We start from the raw sequence: 26,019 nt of genomic DNA, 5'->3' as shown, positions 1-26,019 counted from the left end.
ACAGTTACCGATGCCTATCTCTGCTCTACTTGAGAATGTTTAAATTAAAGAAGGATCATGCTATGAAATATTCCAGATCGCTCATGGAGTATTTTAAGGTAAATATTATGAAATATGTTTCTAAAAAGGAAATAACAAATGTAGATATTTATTATTTATTAAAGTGAAACATTTAAAACTCATCCTCCCCCCCTTTTTTTTTTCCCTAACTTTCTTTCACGTTTACGTACATAAAGTTATGGTTATCTTAACGGAAGCACTACCATATTTTCATGGCATATATGCCACGCTTTGATTTTCTACAACTTTGTTACTAGTGGACTACTGGTTAATTAAATTACAGCTAGTATGCTCATTTTACCATGCCTTAGAGTTCTATATTATATCGTAATTATGCAATACTTGTCCTCTTAGTGTTATTACGATCTCAATGTATACTTGTACATCCATTGGTGTTGGATTGATACTCCCATGTTTTCACTCACTTTTTAATCTTGTTTAAAAGTTAATAAAACAGATTCAACATAAAACTCCTCTCCCATGAAAACTTTTTAAATTGATAAATCAGCATAAATTGGGGTAAGGTTTGATCATGTGTCAGGTCTTCTTTGTTGTCTGTGTCCCTGCAGTGAAGATTTCATCTGTCTATTTAATGGGTGTCAATGAAGGAACAGAGGAGACATTTTTCCAAGGAGAACATAAAAACATTTTTTAGTAGAGTAGGGAAGAGAAAGGACCACTGTTATTGTTTATTTTATTTTTTGTTGTGTCTCCATTTAAAGTTCTTCATTTATTTCCCATCCAGACAACAGGTGTGAGAAAAGAAGCAAAAAATAAATCTACCCAACAGAAACACAGAAAACACTTAAGACCTGGCACAGGTTCAATCCTTCCATGCTTTATACAATGCAGAGTGAAATTTTAGCTGAAATTGGGTTTAAAAGTAATTCAATATTAGGCCTAAGACAGCAGATGTTGGTAGCGGAGGAATCTGTTTATTATAAATATGTGTGTTCTAAGACACATAAAAGACACATCTAAGACACATTAAAGATACATAATGCCTGCTCTCATCTTGTATAAATTCTACCTCATTTTGTTTCCATTTGCTATTACAGAGTTTGGAAAAAATTGAGAATTAATCACTTAAGCCTCGGACCATTTGGCTGGCAAAAGACCAGAGCACTTTTTGCAGTTTGGCACTGACAATTGTGCAGTCGTGCAATGTGGCTCCCAAACAAAATGATGTCCTTTATTCCCCACAAAGAGCTTTCTTTTGATGTTATTTGATCACCTCACCTGCGTTTTTTATTTTTTGCATATAAACAAAAAAATAGAGTCAATTTTGAAAAAAAACACACAATTTTTTACTTGCTATAATAAATATCCCCAAAAAATATATAAAAAAACGTTTTTCTCCTGAGTTTAGGCCGATAGGTATTCTTCTTCTACATATTTTTGGTAAAAGAAAATCGTAATAAGTGCTTATTGATTGGTTTGCGCAAAATTTATAGCGTGTACAAAATAGAGGATAGTTTTATGGCATTTTTATAATTTTTTTTTTACTAGTAATGGCGGCGCCCAGCAATTTTTATTGTGACTGCGACATTATGGCAGACAGATCAGACGCTTTTGGCGCTATTTTGGACCATTCGCATTTATACAACGATCAGTGCGATTAAAAATGCACCGGCAGTGAAAGGGTTAACCACTAGGTGGCGCTTTAGGGGTTAAGTGTGTCCTAGGGAGTGATTCTAACTGTGGGGGGAGGGGCTATGTGTGACAGTACACTGATCACCACTCCTGATTACAGGAAGCTGTGATAAATGTCCTGTCACTAGGCAGAACGGGGAAATGCTTGTTTACATCAGCATTTCCCTGTTCTTCCTCTCCGTGAGATGATCGCGGGTATCCCCACAGAGATCAAGTCCACGGGACCCACGATCACGCTCACAGAGCTTGCGGCAGGTGCACACGCCTAAAAAACGCTTCTTAAAGGGCAACATACAGGTACGTTATTATGCCTGTATGTGGCCTTCTGCCGACGTATATCGGCGTGAGCCGGTCGGCAAGTGCTTGGGATCTGTAGCCAAAAAACTGAAAAATTAATTCATTCTCATCACAATAGTGTCTCAGACCATCAGGGCAGGTCATGTACAACATTTTCATAACCTTCTTTCAACTGCAGGTTTTGGACTACCACAAAGTGTTGGGTTCAGCACTTAAACATTTTATAAATCATCATCACCTGGAAACTGATATTTATTCTAAAATACATCCTGATAATCATAAATACAGTATCTCACAAAGGTGAGTACACCCTTCACATTTTGGTAAATATTTTATTATATCTTTTTATGTGACAACACTGAAGAAATTACTTTGCTATGATGTAAAGTAGCGAGTGTACAGTTTGCAGTGAAAATTTGCTGTGCCTTCAAAACAACTCACCACACACCCATTAATGTCTTAACCGCTGGCAACAAAAGTGAGTACACCCCTAAGTGAAAATCTCCAAATTGGGCCCAATTAGCCATTTTCCCTCATGTGACTCATTAGTGTTGCAAGGTCTCAGGTGTGAATGTGGAACAGGAGTGTTACATTTGGTGTTATTGCTCTCGCTCTCTCATACTGGTCACTGGAAGTTCAACATGGCACCTCATGGCATAGAACTCTCTGAGGATCTGAAAAAAGGAATAGTTCCTCTGCATAAAGATGGCCTAGGCTATGAGAAGATTGCCAAGACCCTGAATTTGAGCTGCAGCACAGTGGCCAAGTCCATACAGCAGTTTAACAGGACAGGTTCCACTCAGAACAGGCCTCGCCATGGTCGACCAAAGAAGTTGAGTGTATGTGTTCAGCATCATATCCAGAGGTTGTCTTTGGGAAAGATGTATGAGTGCTGCCAGCATTGCTGCAGGGGTTGAAGGGGTGGGGGGTTAGCTTGTCAGTGCTCAGACCATACGCCCCACACTGCATCAAATTAGTCATTAGTGCATGGCTGTCATCCCAGAAGAAAGCTTCTTCTAAAGATGATGCACAAGAAAGCCCTCAAGCAGTTTGCTGAAGACAAGAAGACTATGCGCATGGATTGCTATAACCATGTCCTGTGGTCTGATGAGACCACAATAAACGTATTTGGTCTGGGCCTGCATGAGTCCTTCCAGCACTGGGGAGCTACAGTTCATTGAGGAAGCCATTAATGCCAGCATGTACTGTGACATGCTGAAGCAGAGCATGATCACCTCCCTTCAGAGACTGGGACGCAGGTCAGTATTCCAACATGATAATGATCCCAAACACATCTTCAAGATGACCACTGCCTTGCTAAAGAAGCTTAGGGTAAAGGTGATGGGCTATCCAAGCATGTCTCCAGACCTAAACCCTATTGAGCATCTGTGGGGCATCCTCAAATGGAAGATGGAGGAGCGCAAGGCCTCTAACATCCACCAGCTCCGTGATGTTGCCATAAAGGAGTGGAAGAGGACTCCAGTTGCAATCTGTGAAGCTCTGGTGAACTCCATGCTCAAGAGAGTAAAGGTAGTGCTGGAAAATAATGGTGGCCACACAAAATATTGACACTTTTGGCCCAGTTTGGACATTTTCACTTAAGGGTGTACAGACTTTTGTTGCCAGCAGTTAAGACATTATTGGCTGTGTGTTGAGTTATTTTGAGAGGACAGCAAATTTACACTGCCTTACAAGCTGTAACTACTTTAGATTGTAGCAAAGTGACATTTCTTCAGTGTTGTCACATGAAAAGATATAATAAAATATTTACAAAAAAATGTGAGGAGTGTACTCACAATCCTCCTCTCCTCAGGCCCCACTCTGGCATTCTTGGCCCCTCCCTCCTCCTGAGTGCTCTCATAGGAAGCTGATTGCTGTGGGGGCACCCAAGCAGGCCTGCTCCTGAGCCACTTCTCTGTGTGTCCATTCAGACATACCCACCCCTTCTCTCTTCTCGTTGGCTCACTGGCCGTAATTGACAACAGTGGGAGCCAATGGCTAATGCTGCTATCTCAGCCTTGGAGAGCCGAGGCTCTTGTGCACAACGCTTTTGAAGATGGGGCTTAGGTGAGTTGGGAGGGGGGCTTCTGCACACAGAAGGTGTTTTACCTTCATGCATATAATGCAGCCTTTAGAACCACTTTAATCTGAATACTTTTCCTAGTGTAACTCTAGAAAGCAGAGCTAAACAATCCTATTCTTTTCAGACAATGAGGCTGACATCTTATGCTCTGATTAATCTGCAACTGCCATGGTGTTGCACATGTTATCAGTTATAACTTCAGCCATATGATGATGTGACAGTTAGTTAGTTAGATAGTTGGTTGAAATCACAAACAAATTGACAGTTAGCATTTCTAGCATGACAGAAATGTAACTTTTTTTTTAAACCATCAAATTGATGGTGAGCAGTAGGGAACCAGCTATGAAGCCAAAAGGCTTCACTGCCGGTTTCCCTAATGGTGGCGGCAGCACCCGACAGCCGAATCCTATCCGAAAATCGGCTGGGAAGCCGACATTGTGGGCTCCCTGGACAGGTAAGTGTCTATATATTAAGTCAGCAGCTACAGTATTAGTAGCTGTTGACTTTTCATTAGTTTTTTTCCCAGGCAGAACACTGCTTTAAGTTAGAACTATGGCCTCCCATTAAAACTCTCACAAAAGTGAAGTCTGTGTAGCTTTCTGTGCTGCTTTGGCAATGAGGCTGCACTGCTGCAGAATTCGGAGCAAAGTCATCACTCTCATGTAGTCTGCAACTGCTTGCAGTACAGTGCAAAAGAAAAAAAAAACAGATGTGGTTGTCGACTATGTCCATGCTGATTCACAACCTTGTAGCTTGCCAATCAGCAACTGCCCACACATGAGACCAAAATGAAGGAGGATTTGGCTCATTCAACGAACTACTTCCAGTAAAGGAAGTAGTTTGTTTACTTGCAAATCATAGTACCTTTACTTGGTACTTCTTTAGACCTTTATACTGGGGTCTTGAGTTTTATTTTAAGCGTTTTCAGTTTTGGCAAAGTCAGGGAGCTCAATTAGTAAAAAGCATTGCTTTTGTATTTTGTATTTTTTTCAGTAGGTTTTTCTGTGCAGCATGCTGAAGATAGTGGCCTGATGCACCCCATGTACAAAGATACAGATATTTTTAACATTGCTTATTGGAATACAGTACTTGTGCAGGGAGCATGTTGTATTTCTGGTGATATACTGCCATTCTGAAGCAGAGCACAACATCTTCCGCATGCTGTCAAGGAATGGGAGTTTGGGGCAGAAGTGTTATTAAAGAAAAAATAGGAAATACTTTTAAAAAGTTAGCTATTTATGCTCCCTAACATTGCATAAGCTGTAAAAGCTTAGAGGAGTTGTAAAGTCTCAAGGTTTTTCACCTTTATGCATTAAGGTGAAAAAACGTCCATCCTGCAGCTCCCCCCTGAGCCCTCCTTTTTCTTACCTGAATCCGATTGTTTCAATGATGAGCACGAGCCCAGCAGCTCCAGCCACTTTCTCGGATCCTCATTGGATAGATTGATAGCAGCAGGCGGGGCCCAGTCCTGCTGCCTGTATTAATGGACGCAGCAGCAGGACTCGGGAGCGCGCCCGCATGGGTGCCCCCGTGGAAAGCGACTCTGAAGAGGAGGAGCCATGAGCGCCACCGGGGGACCCCAGAAAAGGAGGAGGAGTATAACATGTTTGTTTGTTATTATTTTTATTTTTTTTTAAACAAACCTTTACAATCACTTTAAGCTATGACTGAGATTTAACGTATGTCTTTGTTTTTAGGTTTTGAGTTTAAACTTTGGTATCCATAAGAAATAAACAGAATTCAGCTCTGCAAAGCAAGTACACAATTCAATGAATTGTGCATTTAAATAGACGTGGCACTGTTACATTTCAAACAACCTTATCACTTTAAATACCCTAATGATTGTCCTTTTCGATTTTAAGGGAAAGCAACCCCTACAGCTTAAAGTGGTTGTAAACTCCATTCATGAAATTTGAACTAAAGCACATATATCTGCAGTGTTTACTTATCTCTCTTCAAAGCGCCACATGCCATGTCTTTCTGATGCTTTGTTCCTCTATTATCAGCAGAGTCACTTCTCCCACACAGGAGATAGCAGCAGGAAAATTGTGTACGGGAGAGAGCTTAGAGGTAGATAAGCAGAGAGCTTGTCTATTTACAGTACAGCTCTGAAAGTTCCTTTGTTCCTCTGCCTATGTGGAGTGGGGGTGTGCCATTCCTCCAATTGGTTCTCATACAGCTTAAGCCCAGACTCCACACCCACTACTAAATGAGGAGGAAAGATTTGTAAAACAATCTGCACTTTCTAAAGAAGGTAGAAAGGGAAAGACAGCAAATATACCGTGCATTTAAAATGTATGTAGGGAGTTTGTTTAATCTCTGTGTATCATCTGAGGCTATTCACTTCACTGGGTATAGGAGAAGGTTTAGAACCACTTTAAGTTTAAGTTTGAGTTTTTTGCTTATAGTAGACAATTGCCCAGGTCTAGGTAAATTGGTTCAGTTATTTTATAGCCATGCTATGATGATCAGCACATAATGACAGAGTCATAACCTGTAAACTGTTAAATTATTAATCATATGCCCACATACATGTCTGTGGAAAATAGGGATTCTCCAGTTAATGCTAAGTATATAAAAAATATTTATTGTAAATTTACAGACTTCTAATGGTACTCTGATGTATGGAGACAGCAATGTACCATTGTTAAGTAGCCTATGGCAATTGTATAAAAACAGATTGCATTTGTCTGCACTAAAAGTCAATTCCTGATTGATTATTATGTGCTATTGCTCTTTGTTTAATTTTATAAATGCAGGGTTTTGACATTTGACAATTTATTTAAAAATGGAGAATGATAAATTTTACAAACATTATTAATTTCTTTTTGTATATTTATGGCTGTTCGGGATATAATCGTTACAGCCAATGGCAATGGTCAAATAGTGCTTGTTATTGGTGTATCACTTTGCACTCTCTGGTTTTAGTAAATCAACCCCACTGTGCAGCTCCAAGACTATTTGGGACAGTGCTGTTCTTATGGATTTCAGTTGTAGCCACTTCCCATCCCCGATAATTATTGGGCAGAAAACCACCCACTGTGTGCCCTTCTGATGTATGCTTGACTCTGTTATTAGTGTTCTAACTTTCCTAACTTGTCACCCTCTGTCAGGTAACAATTGTCTAATTGACATCTGAAAGCCTCAAAAAGGACAGGGGTATGGTTGGTGAAAAAGATATCAAGTCTCTAGTGACAGGGGAAAGCTCAACTGCAGAGGTGCAGAGAGGAAGGCCTTCTTGCCTAATAGATGTACTATGGTACTTTTAGCTAAAAATGTTAAAAAGGGATTGAGATTCACGTTGAGTCTCTGTCTATCAACAGCACCATATATTGCCTTTTCGTTTTTAGGTAAGTAGTGTCATGTTCCCTTCCTCTACATGACAGTGCTTGATTTTAGTGCTAGGTTATTCACATTGCTCTGTTAAAAGAAGGGTGGGGTAAGTATCTGTCACATAGTGTTACATGGGTTTTGTGAATGTGAATTTGCTGACATCATAGCATGCTTTTATTGAGTGAAAACACCATATTTTACATATTTTACTGGTTGAACTCCGCTGAATCATAAAAAGTAAACAACGGTGGGAGAAATATCCCATTAAAAGTTAATTTGTAAGTTAGAGAGCACTTAACATTCCTCATCTAAATAAGAAATTTACATTTTTCTTAAAAATATTTATTAAATTAATATTTTACACCTTTTTAAGTATAGAAAAACTAAAACTGTGATTTGTAATCAAGGTAAAGCTGCAGCTAATAAGACAGCATTTTCTCCATTTTTGGTTCCTATATGTACCGGTAGTTTGTATTCTTGTAATTACACTATTACACAATTCTAAGATCAAGTGACAGTGAAAATTAGCATTTATTGCTTAACCTTTCATTTCATTTAATACAGAACTCATCCAAATCTTCACAAGCGCCATCTCCATGGGGAGGCAATGGAAAGTAAGTGGATTTTTTTTCATTCTAAGTGGTCGTTCATAAAACTGAATTATTACTGAGTAAAATACAACATTGATGGTGGAGGAATGAAGGTCAGCTCTCAGGTTATAGACAAATATATCAGAAAGTCAAAGTCAACCACCCAAAATGTCTGAAAAGTTAATGCAGGGTTGCTTTAAAATTCTTGAACAATTTGGTCCTTAAACCAAATGATAGTCATAAAACCACTGTTAATTAGATAGCAAGTACTGTGTCATTTCAGAAAGTCAAAGTAAAGTTAACCTCCATAGCAGTGATTTTTTTAGCGATTGGTTCTGTAATGAAAGAACAATGAATAATTCATTGATATATGGACAGTGCTATGAAATAAAACTAAACCTAAATTGTGGTTAAAATGTAAAGATGCTTAATCAGCCAGTTATCAAATGAATCAATCTTTATTTTAATGATGATATACCCATGCTTAAAAATAATCTGTAAAATTAATAGAATGCAATTATGCTCTGCTGGGTAATAATGAATAAAAGGAAGCTGAACTAGTGCAGCTCTGGTGCAAAATATATTGAAACATGCCCTAATTTCTACTGTTGGATAATACATTGTAACTAGGGAACAAGTGTAAAGTTGTAACATTATTTGTTTTTTTTCTGTTGTAAAATAAACATGTTAAAAAGAGGACACAATAAATACATTTAAAATTGAGAAATTATTTTAATAGTGTATGTGTCACAGTAAAAAATGATGCAGCCAACAAGTATAAAGTGTTTGCACCTTGAGGTACTCAGATAAACCTACAGCTGCTTTATTGCCCTCTCTAGCTGGCAAAGCTCCTTGGTAGCATCAGAACTTGTTTCCTCTTTCCTGCTTCCCTGCATATCTTTTGGCCCATCACAATGTTGGGTTGACTCACTGGCCAAATGGACTGTGTGGGAGTGCCACTAGAAAGAAGTTCCTTGCCAGTTAAGTACAGCCTGTGGATCAGATGTGTAGGGAGCAATTAAAGCTGCTGGTATATGCACCTAACTTGCAGAAAAGACAGAGATAAAAAAAACAACAATCTCAGAATTTTCAGCCGAGTACACAGCAGTGTTTACATCCGCCGGGCCGGACATGATGTCATAATGTCACGCCCAGACCTCCAAAGGTCATAGAGACTGCAGGGGGACCATCTGGTATGGGGTTTACTGTATGGTCAACTTCCGCGGCTAGCAGATTCCTTCCTTCTCCGATCGCCGATCACACAGGCAAGCCGGTAGAAGCATCGGAGGGCAGCAGGAGGAAGGGTCATCCCCTCCCGCCTCTTGTAAAAATAATCAAGAGGCTGATATATATATATATATATATATATATATATATATATATATATATATATATATATATATAAAGCCATAAAATCTTTGATGTGGGCATGCTAACCGTTTTTTGTCACGTTGCAGTAGAGTCTGAATATTTGTCTGGAGATGGGCTTTAAAGCCAACCCTGATATTACTAGAAGATTTTTCATCAGTTTCAGGTAACAGGCAATTCAATGCATGTGGCAGATATGAGCATAGATTAAAAACTAGCTCAAGCCGTTCAGCTGCAGCATAAAAGTGAGACATAGAGAGCGCCTTGGCTTTCTTCAGGGAGTTGAATTATCAAGTATAATTCAGAAGCAGTTTCTACACTGCTGACATCCCGCTGTCTATGTGCATGAGAGCGAAGGCCTTTTAATATCCAGCGGGTTTCTGGCACCAGGTGATTGCTAATCACCTCATATGGAATTAAGCGCCTCTCTGTAATCAGTATTAGTTCTGCACCAAATACACGCCTTTTTTTTTCTTTTCTTTTTTTTTTGCTAAACACTATGGAAAGATTCATCTGTAATTACAAACAATTTCCCATACCATTTCCGAAGGAATTGTATAGAAATGTTCGTAATTCTTGCTTGCTTTCTGCTGACAATAAGACGCAGCAGGGGCCTTTTATGAGTCACGCAATGACGGTCATGCTGGCTGTGTTTGGAGGAAATTGCCATTGTGGTTTTCCCAAAATGCTAAAATAATAGGCTTTGTATTATCTGTTGAGATCTTTTTTTTTTCCTGGCTACCAGTAGCACTGATAGAATTTGGCAGCAGGTAGAAATTCATAATAACTATCAGAAATCCAGAGGTCTTACGTTGTCTCTCTTTAACATAGAGCAAGCAGAATAAAGGAAAATAAATAACCCTTTTTTTTTATTTCACCTTTATCAACTGCGATTAAAAATAAAATGCTAAAGCTTTTAGTATGTGAATCATCTATACACAGCTATAGAATTTGAAGGGAAACCAGCAGCCTTTTCATAACATTACTGAAAAGAGGCACCTTGCTGGAATGTATAATACATGTTTGTTTTGGTTCTGATTTTCTCAAAAAAAAAAAAAGACATAAAGGATTTCAAGTGTTCATTTGGTTACTCACATGGATGCTGTTGGAAGCTTTTGCTAAAAATGTAGGAGTTCGCTTTAGTATTATTATTCGATTTTAGAAGAAAAGGAAGAAAAGTGTTCTAAAATGCTTTGATGGTGGAATCAGGAAATGTGGTCAAGTTAATATACTAATATCTGTACTATTAAGATTCATTTAAAAAAATGCTAATATATATTGTAAGTTTGCATACCCTGGCAGAAATTGTAGAATTTTGGCATCAGTATTGAAAATACTGGCTGATCGTACCGAAAAACGATCTTTTATTTTGGGATAGCAATCACATGAAGCCATTTATCATCACATAGTTTTTTGGATCCTTTTTAAATCATAAGGATAACAGAAATCACTCAAATGGCCCTGATAACAAGTTTACATACCCTGGAATGTTTGGCCTTGGTATTGACACAAAAGGTGGCACACACAGGTTAAAATGGCAATTAAAGGTTAATTTCCCACATTTATGGCTTAAATCACAATTAGTATCTGTGTATAAATAGTCATTGAGTTTGTTAGCTCTCACATGGATGCACTAAGCAGGCTAGACACTAAGCCATGAGGAGGTAGAAAAGAACAGTCAAAAGACCTGTGTAACAAGGCATTGAAACGTTACAAAGATGGAAAAGGATATAAAAATATATCCTAAGCCTTGAATATACCAGTCAGTACTGTTCAATCACTTAAAAAGAAGTGGAAAATGTGGGGATCTCTTGATACCAATCCAAATCTAGGTGCAATGGTTTACGTAGACTGTAGAATAAAGTTGGTGGATTTACTGGCTTTTGCACCGTTGTTCTGTTTGTAGGATAGCCAATGAATGTAACTAAAATATCCGTATAAGTATCTAAACATGGAGCGTGTTACAGTAAATAATAAGTGAAATGCCCACTGGTCAGTATTGATAAACGTTTGTTGATTCTAGTGTCATCAATATATTTGTTCTGTTTTGTAACTAAACTGTGCCGTGTCATAGAAAAATGTTTAATGTTTTATTTATTCAGTAATATTAACCAGTGCACCCCCTGTAAGGACACAGCTGATCACAGATTGGGGTAAAGGGCCAATCACAGCAGCCCTTTACTACATGATTAGATGTGTCAGTTGACAGCTGACCATGCTGGTTATTGGTATTCCTTTTCTCACACTGACAGCATGAGGAGAGCCAATAACCTGCTTGTGTGAAAGGGCCATCTACACTGATAATCAGGACATTATTAGTGTCTTCATTATCAGTGCAGTCCCAACAATGCCCACCAGTGCTGCCTATCAGTGTCCACTAGTGCTGCCAATCAGTGCCCACCAGTGCTATCAATCAATGCCCACCAGTGTTGCCAATCAGTGATCATCAGTACTGCCAATCAGTGCCCATCAGTTCTGCCAATCAGTGCCTCCTCATCAGTGTCACCTATCAGTGCTGCCTATTAGTGACGCCTATTAGTGCCCATTAGTGCCACATATCAGTGCAGCCTCATAAGTAGCTGCTCATCAGTGCCTCCTCATCAGTGCCGCCTCATCAGTGCCCATTAGTGCAGCCTATCAGTACCCATAAGTGCCACCTCATCAGTGCCCATCAGTACAGCCTATCAGTGCCCATCAGTGCAGCCTCAGCAGCACACATCAATGAAGGAGAAAAAATATGTTTTTTGTGTGTTTTTTTTTTCCAAATTTTCATTTGTATAGCAAAAAAATAAAAAACCCAAATTACTAAATGCCACCAAAAGAAAGCTCTGTTTGTGTAAACAATTGATTAAAATGTCATATGGGTACAGTGTAGAATGGCTATGCAATTGTCATTCAAAGTGTGTCAGTCTAGGCAGGAAGGGGGTAAAAGTGCTCAGTAGGCAAGTGGTTAAGGATGATTTTGGCTAATGCAGAATAAAATCTTTATTTTGCATTACAGGATGCATCTCATTTATAAAGCAGAAGACCTGCTTAAAACCCAATTCCGACACATTTGAGAATTCTCTCTTGCAGTGAGACTGTGTTCAAACTGAAAGAGTTAACTGCTCATTTAGGTCCAAGGGCATAGAAAAGAAGAGTAACTTGCCTGATCCTCTGCTCTTACATGTTGCTAGACTGATTCCCACAGCATGTTCTCCTCCATGATCTAGTGGTCTAAGGTCCTGACATCATCAATACCAATGCAGGGTCCACAGCCCTTTATTGAACGTAAGGATCCTGAGGGACAGTCCACCACCGTAGCATGGGGAAGCGCTGTCTGCCAGGAAAGTGAAGGGACAAGTATGTAAAGTAGAAAAGAATAAACAAGCAGTTAATCCTTGCAGCGTGGGTGCAGCCCCACTGCAAGACAGCGTTTTCAAATTTTCCAGATTTTGAAATGACTTAGATGTCACCCAAGTTCTTGACTGTGCCCTCCTGTGACTGCCAGTTCAAGACTTTCACTCTTGGTTGTATACTCTGAGCAATTTGTTCTGGCTCTAGGTTCTTTATGCATATTTTCAGAATAGGACCTGCATGCTATTGGAGAGGCTCCTGGCACAGGATGAGCTGAGTATGCAGGAGAATAGGGCTTATTTATTTTTATGGGTTAGGTTAAGCTAGTAATAGTTTTCAAATTCACCCCCTTACAATTAATCTTAAAATACTAGACATTCACGACTAAGACAGGGGTTGGGCTGTGGTAGGGTTAAGGGTATTGAGTGGTAACGGCCAGGTTAAGAGTTCAGTTATTGGGCAGTTTTAAGGGAGATTAGCATTATGGTTCTTTCTAGAGGGTTAGGTTAAAATGTACCTAAACTCAATAATAAAAATATAATATATTTAAGCTAGCCAAACTTCTGTGGCTGCCTTAGTTTTACTTTTTCAGGCTATTGTTCCTTCAATTTAAAAGGGTTATCCTACCAGTAACACACTTCCTATCCTGGAGCGGCAATGACCTGTATCTATGGTGGAGAAGCGTTGTCACCCTAGGATAGGGAGAGTGTGATAACCATATAATACCTTCCCTTCTGTCTCCATAACACAGCGGGGAATGCGTTCTGTAGTCCTACTACACTTCTTGTTAACCTTGTTTAAGATAGTACAGTACTGAATTTCTAGCAGGATCAACTGTTTTTTTGCAGTTATTGAAAACATATATAACAAGGTGATCTCAATAGTTTTTTTATAAGACCAATTAAGAGACGTTCATTTACATGCATTTTAAGTTTTAGGAATATGGAAGATAAAACTATTAGGGACAGGTTAAAAATTAGGTGTATGGCATTCAGCAGGCTCATTTATGAATGAAGTTGAGTGTCAAGGCAGGAGTACTTTAGATAAGATAATTATATTTTTTTATGAAGGCTGCAGGCTTTCAGCTTGTTCTCAGCACTGGTGACCCTACCATTGACAGACTGCTGAATGTATTGCTGTTTTTACTATATCAAAAAACATTTATTCCATGTTTTTGGTAAAGGGCAACACACCTGAACACATGATCCTACTTTATTTCAGGAATACAGAGACCCCTTCTCCAATGTGCCCATCTCCAGTAGGATCGGCGGGGAACAGCAACATAGCCCCAGGCTCCTCTTCTACAGGCACAGTGTCTATTCCACAGCGTATTCACCACATGGCTGCTAGTCATGTAAATATCACCAACAATGTATTGCGTAGTTATGAACACTGGGACATGGCTGACAAGCTTGCAAGAGAAAATAAAGGTACGTCCAACACACTTTAGTTATTACTGTATATGGGTAGGCCTGACCACACTTATGGGTAGGCCTGACCACAGGCCTACCGATAAAGTCAAAGTAAGTGTAAATGAGCCCTTAGTGTTATTATTTTTTCTTCACTTCAAAATATTACATCTTGGAGACTGTTTGCAGAAGGTTTGGGGTCTGAAAGAAAAAGAAACAATCAAGTGGGCTCTGTGTTTTTTCTTTGTGGGCCCTTTAATTGTGCCATTTCCCTGTCTAGGCTATGTTTCATTGATAGTCAATGTACAGGTAAGTTAGAATTTGTGTTGAATGAGCACGAGAATATGTTACATTTTGTCCCAAGTCGAAATGTCTATGTAAACCACTCTTTACTCGAAGTGAGGTTCTAACTTAAAACTGATACCAGACTTACTGGCTACCCCTTTAAAAATGTTATTTCTGTATTTTCCTCTGGAAAATGCATGAGTTTTGGAGTACTAGGGAGATGTTGAAGCATGCTTGATTGATCTGAACTGCAGGAACTTTAGAACTGTTAACATTCAAAAAGCATGTCTGTGTGATATTGAAATTGGTAAACAAAGTTATACTAATAAATGTAGTAGTAGGGATCGCAGGAATCATAATTGTGATCATGCCCTTGTTTTGGCAGTGTTTGGATTCCAGCCATGTATTGCCAATTTAGTGTTAGCGTAAGAGATCTGAAAGAAATTGTCATATACCACTAGTTGCAATCTGAATGAAACAATCAGCTTTATTCAACAAAGAGTTCTTAAGTGAAGGACAAAGCCGATCTCACTTCACTATGAAAAATGACAAGGTGGTTTCTGACTGATTGCTCTGGATAATAGCACTAAAGAGTTAAAGTGAATGAAAACTCTAAGTCTATATTTACTATGTTTGGCATGCTATATACAGATTTGTGAACAAATCATTTTTTTTTAAATATATTTCAAAGTTTCTTACCTGAAGATCCCACCAGAGTAGTAGCTTTGCCAGGCATGCTTCTTGTGTTATCCTTCTCAACTCTCCTGCTGACACGATAGGCAGCTCAGAGGCAAATAAAAATAGATGTAGGGTGTACTTACACTTTAGAACTCCTATTTGAATAAGACCAGCCTACATCATCATACCACCCCTCTACAAACTTTACACACATCCTAATAACTACTGACATCTATCTATCTATCTATCTATCTATCTATCTATCTATCTATCTATCTATCTATCTATCTATCTATCTATCTATCTATCTATCAAATCATTTTTAAACCAAGACCAAAAAATTAATATATTGCATCTTACCAGATCCTATGGGGTTGATTTACTAAAGGAAAATAGACTGTGCACTTTGCAAAGTGCAGTTGCACTCTGCGAGAGCAGTTTCTCCAGAGCTTAGTAAATGATGAAAAGCTTGGCTGAATGCCATCATCCAATCATATGCAAGCAAAAGGGCTGTTTTTTAAAATGCCCTTGCATTTGATTGGGTACACACGGTCGGAGAATCCGTCGGAATGTGTCCTATCGGACCGTGTTGTTGGATAATCCGACTGTGTGTGGTATGCATCAGACTGATTCCGTCGGAATATCCGCCGGACCCAATTTTCCAACTTGTTGGAAATATTTTCCGACCAACTGGTTAGATCGGACATACTCCGATCATGTGTAGAGAATTTTGATCGGACCAAGTGCCACGCATGCTCAGATCAAATTCCTACATCAAAGCTATTGGCTACTAGCCTGAACGCAGTACCATCGTAACAAAATTACGTCATCACGTTCTGAATGATCAGATTTTTCGACAACTTAGTCCGACCGTGTGTATGCAACAGTTTCGGACAAGATCCGACGGACAAAATCCGACGAATTTGGTTGTCGAAATCTCCGACCGTGTGTACAGGGGCTAACAGTTCCTTTTGGTCTGCAGGAATGTTAGGTGTGTGTGATATGGGAGATGCTCTGCTATTTACCCGTCGTAAATTCAAATGCAAGGAGGAGATAAAATCTGAGTTAAATACTGTAGTGGAGACCTGATGGGGCCGAAGTAATTAGCTAGATAAAGGCCTTGTAGCCTTGTAGTTGGTTTGTCAACCAACCCTTTAGCCACTTCAAAGAGATGTTTGATATGCAGAGAATATTGCCATCTGTTCAGGAATGGACCATTTGCCCTGGGTATGACCATGCATAGTTAAGTGCCCCATTCAAGAGAAGGTGATGACCTTTTCTTTAATTAGTTTCTCTTCTAATTTATTTTCTCCCCAAGAGAGGAGATGCTAGTGAGGGGCTGAGCTATGCTTAATTAAGAGGAAGGGGAAATTGTCATCTTGGATGAGATACACCCAGAGGGAGGAGAGGGGTAACATTGTTCCGCAAATCAGGGTGGCCCTGTTCAAGTCAAATATAGATGGGCCTTTATTAGTGTAAGGTTCACCCAGGGAATGCAGAAGGAGTCAAGCGTCTGACGTGGGCCCACACACATCACTACTAGTAAATATCAGGACATATCCTAGTAATTGAGGTATACCTGCTTGTCATATGTTTGTTTGTCTGCTGTTTGTATTTTGATGTTTTGAGAAATATACTCTTTTTTTTGTTTTATTTTACTTTAACCTAAGATTTTTTTCTGTGGTATAGGCTATAGATAGATTGCTGTGTATTAGTGTAGACTTTCTACCACTCACCAATACATTTTGCTATTGTGTTAAAGCTTTCACTTGTGGTAAAAAAAACTCTAATTGAATCTACATCATACCTGAGAGATATTAAATCTCAAATATAATAAACGGTTAACAGGGAAATTGTGCTTTTCAAAGTGCACAGTCTATTTGCCTTTAGTAAATCAACCCCAATGTGTGATGGATGCATATGTTTTCTTTTTCAGACTTCCCTTTATTTATACCTGGTGATCCTACCAGTAACACACTACCTGTCCAAGGGTAACAAGGCTCTCTCATTGTACTGTATTTATAGAGAAACAACTTTGCCACCATAGGACAAGAAATGTTTTAGCCCTTGTGCACACGGTCGGACATTCCGACAACCAAATCCGTCGGATAAATTCTGATTTCGGATTTAGTCCGGAAGTGGTCCGGAAGTGGTGTTGCATACACATGATCGGAACTGATGCGATCGGATCATGTCGGAAAATGTTTTATAGCCAAGCTCTCAAACTTGGTCCGTCGGATATTCCGACGGAAACAGTCCGATGGAGCCCACACACTGTCGGATTATCCGACAACGTGGTCCAATTGGACATTTTCCATCGGAATGTCCGACCATGTGTACAAGGGCTTAGAACTACAGATCACTTCTCAATCCACACTTCTCCATAAGATAGGGGGATGTGCTCTTTAGTCCACAGAAAAAGCTGGAAATATTGTCAACTGATAAGTCAGCAGAGGCAGAAAACACAGAAAATTAGGAGCTGGCTATATTTATGGTAGGATCTCTGGGTATATTTTTGCAGTTATGAAACAGATATATATAAAACACTTTCAATAGTTTACTTAACAGACCAAATGCAGTAAATAATGTAAGTTAATTGTCAAGATTTATATACACTTTAATGCAAGCCACATCACTGATGTGTAATCATATTTTGTACAAATGTATTCTATAAACAAACTAGCAGCAGCCATAATTGCTTACTACACACACAGGCTGTAAATTCCCCCAAGTAGTGTGACACAGTGATTGTGCAATAGTATTTTCCCTACCAGAGTAAAGGTGTCAGCCTTCTGAGACTCATTGAAAACAATGCACTTTCTACAGCTCTAGGACCTAGGTACATTTTGCAATTTGCAAAATGTTTAAAGGCTCCAAACAAGACAACAGAATTTATCAAATGACAATAATTAGTGAACACGAGGGGATTATAGGTTTATCAATATTTTACTATGTATTCAACACAGCCACTCATTCGAAGTAATAATTATATTTGTCTTCATTAATAACTATTTAGAAAAAAAGACAAAACTGACTTAATCTAAAATTACATCTTCTTAATAACATAATTATAGGCATTATGCAGAATTGTTAAAATTCCCATGTAAACCTAGAAGCATTTCCACAGTAGGGTGTTTTGATGTTAAAATGAAATATTATGAATCTAGTAATTAGCACAGTGTGTTATAGTGATAAATATCTAGCATGAAATTAATTAAATATAATATTACAGTAAAAGAAAAGCACCTGGTAAAATATTTGTTTCAGTGTTAAGAGTCTTGAATCCAAAGAGCTTGCACTGATTAAATTGTTATATATTTAGTAGTATATTTCGGGATAAAGTATTATTAGATTAATTTATGTTCACTTATAAATGTAACATTATAATGCAACAATGTAACTCTGGCCAATATAGTTTTTAGCTTTGCATAGCATGGAAAAGGTAGATGAAAGTGTAAAGCAGAACTAACCCTAAACAATGCCAGCAGGTAGAGTCATTTGGTAAATGAGACTGTAGGTAGAGGTAGAGTTCTTTGGCAAATGAGACTGTAGGTAGAGGTAGAGTTCTTTGGCAAATTAGACTGCCAAAATGCTCCTACCCCCTTTTCCTAGCAATTGTTTTTCTTTTCTTTGTACACACTGGCTGTGGTACAGTATATGAACACTGCAGTAAACACTCCCAACTCACTCACAAAATGTATAAAATGCAAAAAATAGAGTTGATTTATGGGATGATGTAACTGCAGCCTGTGTATGCAGGAGTCGCATCATTGATAACCACCCAACAGGCAAAGAAAGAAGATGCACATGCAAAATAAAATGTCAGCACTGGTTAAAGGAAGTGCGGACCGGTCAGAACTGGAGAATAGCAAACCCTGAGGTAAGTCTTGCCATATTATGCAAGTATGCTGTGTATACATGCACATAATGGCAACAATTGCCGTGACTCACCAGCATTACAATTTCACTTTAAACCATTCATACAATACTATTTTACAATTGGCTAAACATATCTTTATTTTGTAGATGCTCATTAAAAGGACACTGTGATTTCAAGATGCAAAGTGTGAGGTAGGGCTGACTGACCAACCAAGCACGGGAAATTAACCCTTCTAACACAAAACATCAATATTAGTTCATAAATATTTTAACAAGGTTTGCATTCCCACACAGATCTATAAGAATGCAAAACTTGCTTGAAACAGGTCAAATATAGGTCAAAGGGAGGTCAACTACAGGTCCCATGCATTCATCAATTAATTCCAAATGATCTCAGCAGCATTTCAAAATGATGTCATAGACAGAAGTCCAAAGCTCCATCAACACAGACTAAAGTTTTTAGAAATTACATTTCAACTAATCAATGTAAACAATCCTGATTCTTAGCAAACAGCTAGCACAGAGCTCCATACATGAAGGTCACACAAAAGATGGAAAAAATAGATAGCAATAGCAGACACAAGTTCTCAGGTGACATGGAACTATAGCGCTATATTTGAAAACACAGAATGAAAAAGGTTAATAAATGTATTAGTATATCCTTGCAAGTTCCAAACCTGAGAAATATATCTTATCAATTAACCCTCTTGATGTGATTGTAGCTGTATTAGTGCAATTGTGAAAGAGAAAATTGAGTACTGTCCGTGATACTTTTTTTATTTGCACCAACATACAATTTTTCGGGTACCCCGAAAGCTTGTCCTGAAAAACTGTATGTTAGAGCAAATAAAAAAAGTATCACAGACAGTACTCAATTTTCTAAATTCACCCTCTGAAACTTTCACAGCTATATGTTTAATTGTTCCTCTACATGAGAAGTTCTGTGTGCGCAACTTATCACAAAATATCAGATATCTGTATGTTTAGGTCATGCTTTTGGACTAGATGGGTAAAATATGAGTGGTTGTAACTCACACTTCTACTCAGTTGCTCTCTATAGACATGCACTTAAGATGGTCACTCATAGTATTATTTTTTTTAACCGCTTCCGGACCAGCCACCACAATTATACTGTGGCAGGTTGGCTCCCCCATGCAAGCCATCGTAGCTGTACAGCGGCTCTTTAAGACGCTTTAGCAGGTGTGCACACACCCGCAGGATGTCCCCGTGCCGATGCATGATGACCGCCAGGCACCCATGATCACTCGTGACAGATCCCACTTCTCTCACGGGAATAGAGACAGATCATGTGCTCCTACTAAGTAGGGACACCAATCAATCCCCTCCACTAGTCAGTCCCATCCCCCCACAGTTAGAACACACCTAGGGAACACAGTTAACTTCTTGATCGCCCCCAGTGTTAACCCCTTCCCTGCCAATTACATTTATACAGCAATCAATGGCTATTTTTAGCTCTGTATACATTTTTAGCTCACTGTATAAATGTCATGGGTCCCAAAAAAGTGTCAGAAGTGTCCGATCCGTCCGCCGCAATGTTGCAGTCATGATAAAAATCGCTGACTACCGCCATTACTAGTAAAGAATAAATAAATAAATAAAAATGCCATAAATCTATCCCCTATTTTGTAGATGCTTTATCTTTTGCGCAAACCAATCAATATACACGTATTGCAATTTTTTTTACACAAATATGTAAAAGAATACATAGCAGCCGAAACTGTGGAAAGAATCATTTTTTTTTTTTTTATATATATATTTATTATAGTAAAAAGAAAAAAAAAACTTTCCCAAAATTGTCACTTTTTTGTTTATAGCACAAAAAATAAAAACTGCAGAGATGATCAAATACCACCAAAAGAAGACTCTAGTTGTGGGAGAAAAATTTGTTTGGGTACAACACCGCATGACCGCGCAATTCGTTAAAGCGCTGCAGTGCTGTATTACAAAAAAATGGCCTATTCAGGAAGGGGGGAAAATTCTTCCGGGGCTGAAGTGATTAAGGAACAGTACCAACAATTTCAGATAAGATCAGAAACAACCTGACCCCCATCCATCTCCAACCCTCTATATTGCAGTCTTTGGAAAAATATTATAAGATACAAAACGGTTCAAATATTTTACAATTTTTTGTCAAAAAATATGTGGGAAAATGATTAACCATGCTGATAAATTTAGTAATATGGTAGAAACGTTCTGTGAAGTTATATCAAATGACTGCATACACAGGGTCCTGAGATAGCACAAACTATGATGAAATCACTCAAGTAGCCAATATGTGGCATCTCGTTCATAATTGAAACCGTCAGGTGGACATTGCATTGCCAGATTTAGTACTGATCCTCCCAAAAAAGAGTTACATGGCCAAAAAATTTATAAAAATTATATTGGCTGTTGGTTAACATAATTTGAGTTCTTAGATCTGTGCTTATTGGTTAGATTGCCATAGGTAAGAAAGATAAATGCTGTCATTTAATGTCTGCTTTGGTCTTTGAATAGTTACATCATCTGGTTGGTAATATGAAATTACTTATGCAGGTCAATACGCCACCCTGTGCCCAGTATAAAACAGAAATCATATTCCACCAATTCGCTCTTCGTTTTAGTGTATTATGTAATGAAAATAAAATATAGTTGTATACAAAAACAACTAAGGGCAATAATGAAGAATAAATGCATTGTTTGTTGAGACCCATCTGCTCTGCTATTCAGCACATTTATCATAAGCAGACAGGAAACCACTCATCTGTCACACAGTAACCAGCCCCTCTGTACTAAATTACATGTTAAACATAGGAACACTAGCAAGATATATACATTGCATTAACTCAACCTTAACGCTGTCAAACTGATGTATCCAATAACATTAAACACAGACATATTATGATGTAGTGGCTGTTATTTTCATTGAGGTTCCGTATGGGAATTTGAACAGAATATACAGGTTACACTTTTGTTACTGTCAAGTAGGGATGGCAAGCGGTTTGGCCCAAGCATAAGTTCAGGCTGAACTTTCTTTGTTTGGTTGTTCAGTGAACAGCCGAACAAATGTGTTGTTTGACCATTTGGTTTCCCCCCCCCCCCCCCGAACCAACCACAATGCTGAACAGCGCATTGCAAGCCCTGATTGCCTGAAGCAGTGAAAGCTTCAGCCAATCAGGGCACAGAGCACTGTCAGAGTCAGGATTGGACACTGTCATCATGACTTTATCATGGCTCATTCCTGCCCCACAGTATAAAAGTATTCTTTCAATGGCAGCCATTTTCAGTGTGGTTTTGGTGTGGAGAGAGGTAGAACATGGCTCTGTTCAGTGCTAAGTGTCAGTGTGCTATTTTGCTTCAATTGTCAGTGTAGAATATTAGTTTAGTGTCAGTCTAAGGATAGTGTGAGTGTGGTGAGGAGGACCATCATTCAGCTTTGCATGGTGAGCAGTTAGAGTAGGGACAGCTCACTGTAGTGTAGTGAGACCGTGTCATTCATACATACATTAGTGTGGAGTAGGGACAGCTCATATAGTTTCAGTGTAGTGTAGTGAGACCATGTCAGTAATCTTGACATTAGTGTATAGCTAGAGTAGGGACAGTTCAGATAGCGCTAGTGTAGTGACAGTTGAACACCATCGATTTGCGTTGCTGACAGTTAAACATCATATACTTCTGTGTGCGTTAATGACAGTTTAACACCATTTACTTCTGTGTGCATTACTGCCAGTTTAACACCATATCATTTTGCGTGCGTTACTGCCAGTTTAACACCATATAGTTCTGTGTGCATTACTGCCAGTTTAACACCACACTGTTTTGAATGTGTTACTGCCAGTTTAACACCATATAGTTCTGTGTGCGTTACTGCAAATTTAACGCCATATCGTTTTGTGTGCGTTACTGCAAATTTAACGCCATATCGTTTTGCGTGCGTTACTGACTTATTTGATTGCATTACTGACAATTTAATGACATTTACTTCCATGTGCATTACTGACAGTTTAACCCCCCTGGCGGTGTTCCCGAGTCTGGCTCGGAGTGGAAGTTTTATACCAAAAGCGGTAACCCCGAGCCAGACTCGGGACCACATCACTGTATGCAGGAGAAGGTTTACTTACCTTCTCCCTTGGATCCAGCAATGTCCCAGCGCTGTACGAGCGGCTCGTACTCCACTCGATTCATCATGGAGCCAATCTCCGTTCCCTGCGAGCGTTGCAACGCACGGGGATGGAGATCGGTGACAAATTCAAAAAGTGAAACACACAGTATACATACAGTATAATGTAATCTTACAGATTACAATGCTGTATGTAATAATTTCACATCCCCTTTGTCCCTGGTGGTCTGCCCAGTGTCCTGCATGCAGTTTTACAATATAAAAACTGTTATTTTGCCTGGAAACTGGAGATTGTCCATAGCAACCAAAACGGTCACTTTACAAAAACGATTTTAGACCAGCTAGAAAACAGCGATAATAAATTGGAATCACTCGCAGAATTGAGGGATAGTGATTTGTGGGGAGATCCGTCATCAAATATTGAAAAGTAATGACAGTGACAATTCTGCAACTGAGCAAATTTCTGTGTTTTTGATTTGATTAAATTATTGAATAATTTTTATTATTGTTATATTATTATTTGGTATAATTATTTTTTTTTTTCAATTCTGTTTTTATTTTCAATTATTATAAAGCATTACACATAATTAAGCAATTTCATACATATAAATATATATTACTTACATACATAATAATCACATTTATTATTTTATTTCCTCTTCCCTCCCTCCAAAAAAAAAAAAAAAAAAAAGGGGAGGAAAAGGGGAAAAATGTATATCTGATTTCTCCCCCTCCTCCGCTTCTCACTCCTCTCTCCTCCGCAAGTCCCTCCCTCCCCCCTCTTCCCTCCTAATTCCTCAGTCCTTTACCAATTTCCTATACTGACTCCAAGGAGTCCAGACCAAGAGACACCTTTCATATGTATCTAATTCTTGAGCTAAGAGTATCTCCATTCTCTCTACGTTATCCATTTCTAAAGCCCATTCATTTATCGTAGGGGACTGGGATGATCGCCAGTGCCGCGGTATCACAGTTCTTGCCGCAGTCAGCCAGTATCCCAGAAGATTCTTTTTAACGTTTTTATATGTTCTTGGTAACATAGAGAGAAGGGTGATTTGTGGTGTATTTGGAATTACCTCCCCAGTGATTGTTGTATATAATTGCATAAGCTTTTCCCAAAATCTGAAAATTAGGGGGCATTCCCACCAGATGTGGAGCAATGTACCCTTGTCTCTATGGCACCGCCAACATATATCTGATTTTTCTGGGTATATACGATGGAGTGTCACTGGGCTCCAATACCATCTTGAGAGCAATTTATAATTCGTCTCTTGTGCTTTAATCGACGGTGATAAACAGTGAGTGAAGCTAAATGCCTTCTCCCATTCCCCAACCTCAATCTGAGCGTTGATCTCATTAACCCATTTATTTATATATTCTGGGGGCTCCGGGTGATTTTTAATAATAAACATCTTATACAGTACTGATATAACATGCTTTGGTTTCTGATCTTGTGTCAGGAGAGTTTCAAGTTCTGTTAAATCTCTACCCAGAGACTTATTTGAATGAATTGTACACCAAAATGATCGCAACTGCCAAAACTCCAACATTTGCATAGGTGATGGTCGCTGTGTAGAGAATAGATTTAATAAAGACGGAATTGTCCCCTGGCTTAGAATATTGCTCAGTCTATAATGGGATTCCCTTTTCCATATAAGAAAACTTGTCCTATTTAATGCCGGTGGAAAAGAAGGGTTGCCAAATAGAGGTGTCATAGGTCCTTCATAAGAGGAAAGTTCCAATTTTATGGCTGTTTTTCCCCATATATTCAACACATGGGATGTGAGGGAAGGCATAGACTCTTTCAACTCTTGATTTAAATTGCTACCAGACAGATCTAACCATGGTAACACCTTTAAATCCAGTTGATTTAACCCTTGTTCTATTTTTACCCATTGTTTGGTTTCCGAGCAATAAAACCAGTCCACCAGTCTAGTCAAAACAGCCGAAACATAATAATAATATAGATCAGGTGCACCCGCACCTCCTTTCGTTTTAGGTAATGATAATAATTTCTTTTGTAATCTTGGTTTTTTATGTCCCCAAATAAATTTTGTAAAAGCCGATTGCAGAGTGGAGAAAAATGATCGAGGGACACTAATTGGGATAGTTTGAAAAAAATACAAGAACCGCGGTATTATATCCATTTTCAGTATATTAATCCTCCCAAACCATGAATATTGCTTAACATCATATTTTTTTAGATCCTGTAGGGTACGTTGCAGAAGAGGAACATAGTTCATTGAATATAAATACTTTGAGTCCGGGGTGATTTTAACACCTAAATATTTTACAGCTGCAGAGCAAATCCTAAACATAAAATTGGCTCTCAACCTTGCAACCTGTTCGGGTATGAGCGACACGTTGAGAATTTCTGATTTTGATACATTTACTTTAAAATTGCTCAATTTTCCAAACTGCTGGAATTCAGCTAACACAGAGGGAATTGCAATGTGTGGATTAGTGATATAAAGTAATAGATCATCAGCAAACAAAGCCATTTTTATTTCCCTCTGTTTTATCTGTACACCAGAAATAGAAGGGTTCCGTCTAATAGCCATCGCTAAATATTCCATTACTATAACATAAAGTAAAGGGGATAACGGGCATCCCTGGCGGGTACCATTTTGTATATCAAAACTTGTTGTCAATGAACCATTAATTTTTATTCTGGCTACCGGTTTAGTATAAAGTGCCATGATCTTATGCAATATATTCGACCCCAATCCTATTTGCATTAAAGAGTGTTTAAGAAAGGGCCATCCCACCCGATCAAATGCCTTTTCTGCATCAACTGAAAGAAGGCATACTGGAATTTTAGCCCTTTGTGCATAGTTCATCAACAAAAAAGTTTTAATCGTGTTATCGCGTGCTTCTCTATTCTGAACGAATCCTACCTATGTATTAAGCTTGGGAGGAGTGGTTGAA

General features: G+C 38.6%; 1 protein-coding gene across 1 annotated transcript in view; it reads left to right on the top strand.

The window, feature by feature from the left end:
• AFF2 (ALF transcription elongation factor 2) overlaps positions 1–26,019 on the top strand; it is a 763,943-nt gene that overhangs the window by 720,557 nt on the left and 17,367 nt on the right. Inside the window, exons 18-20 of the mRNA XM_077487656.1 lie at positions 5–98; positions 7,991–8,040; positions 13,942–14,150. Of these exons, the coding sequence (XP_077343782.1) occupies positions 5–98; positions 7,991–8,040; positions 13,942–14,150 (353 nt within the window). The remainder of the gene's footprint in view (positions 1–4; positions 99–7,990; positions 8,041–13,941; positions 14,151–26,019) is intronic.

The sequence above is a fragment of the Lithobates pipiens genome, unplaced genomic scaffold, assembly GCF_037356315.1.
Source record: "Lithobates pipiens isolate NorthernLeopardFrog02 unplaced genomic scaffold, aLitPip1_a1.2 Scaffold_1, whole genome shotgun sequence".
NCBI classification, from domain to species: Eukaryota; Metazoa; Chordata; class Amphibia; order Anura; family Ranidae; genus Lithobates; species Lithobates pipiens.
Note: the sequence above shows the minus strand (reverse complement) of the source record. Positions and strands in the feature narration are given on the sequence as shown.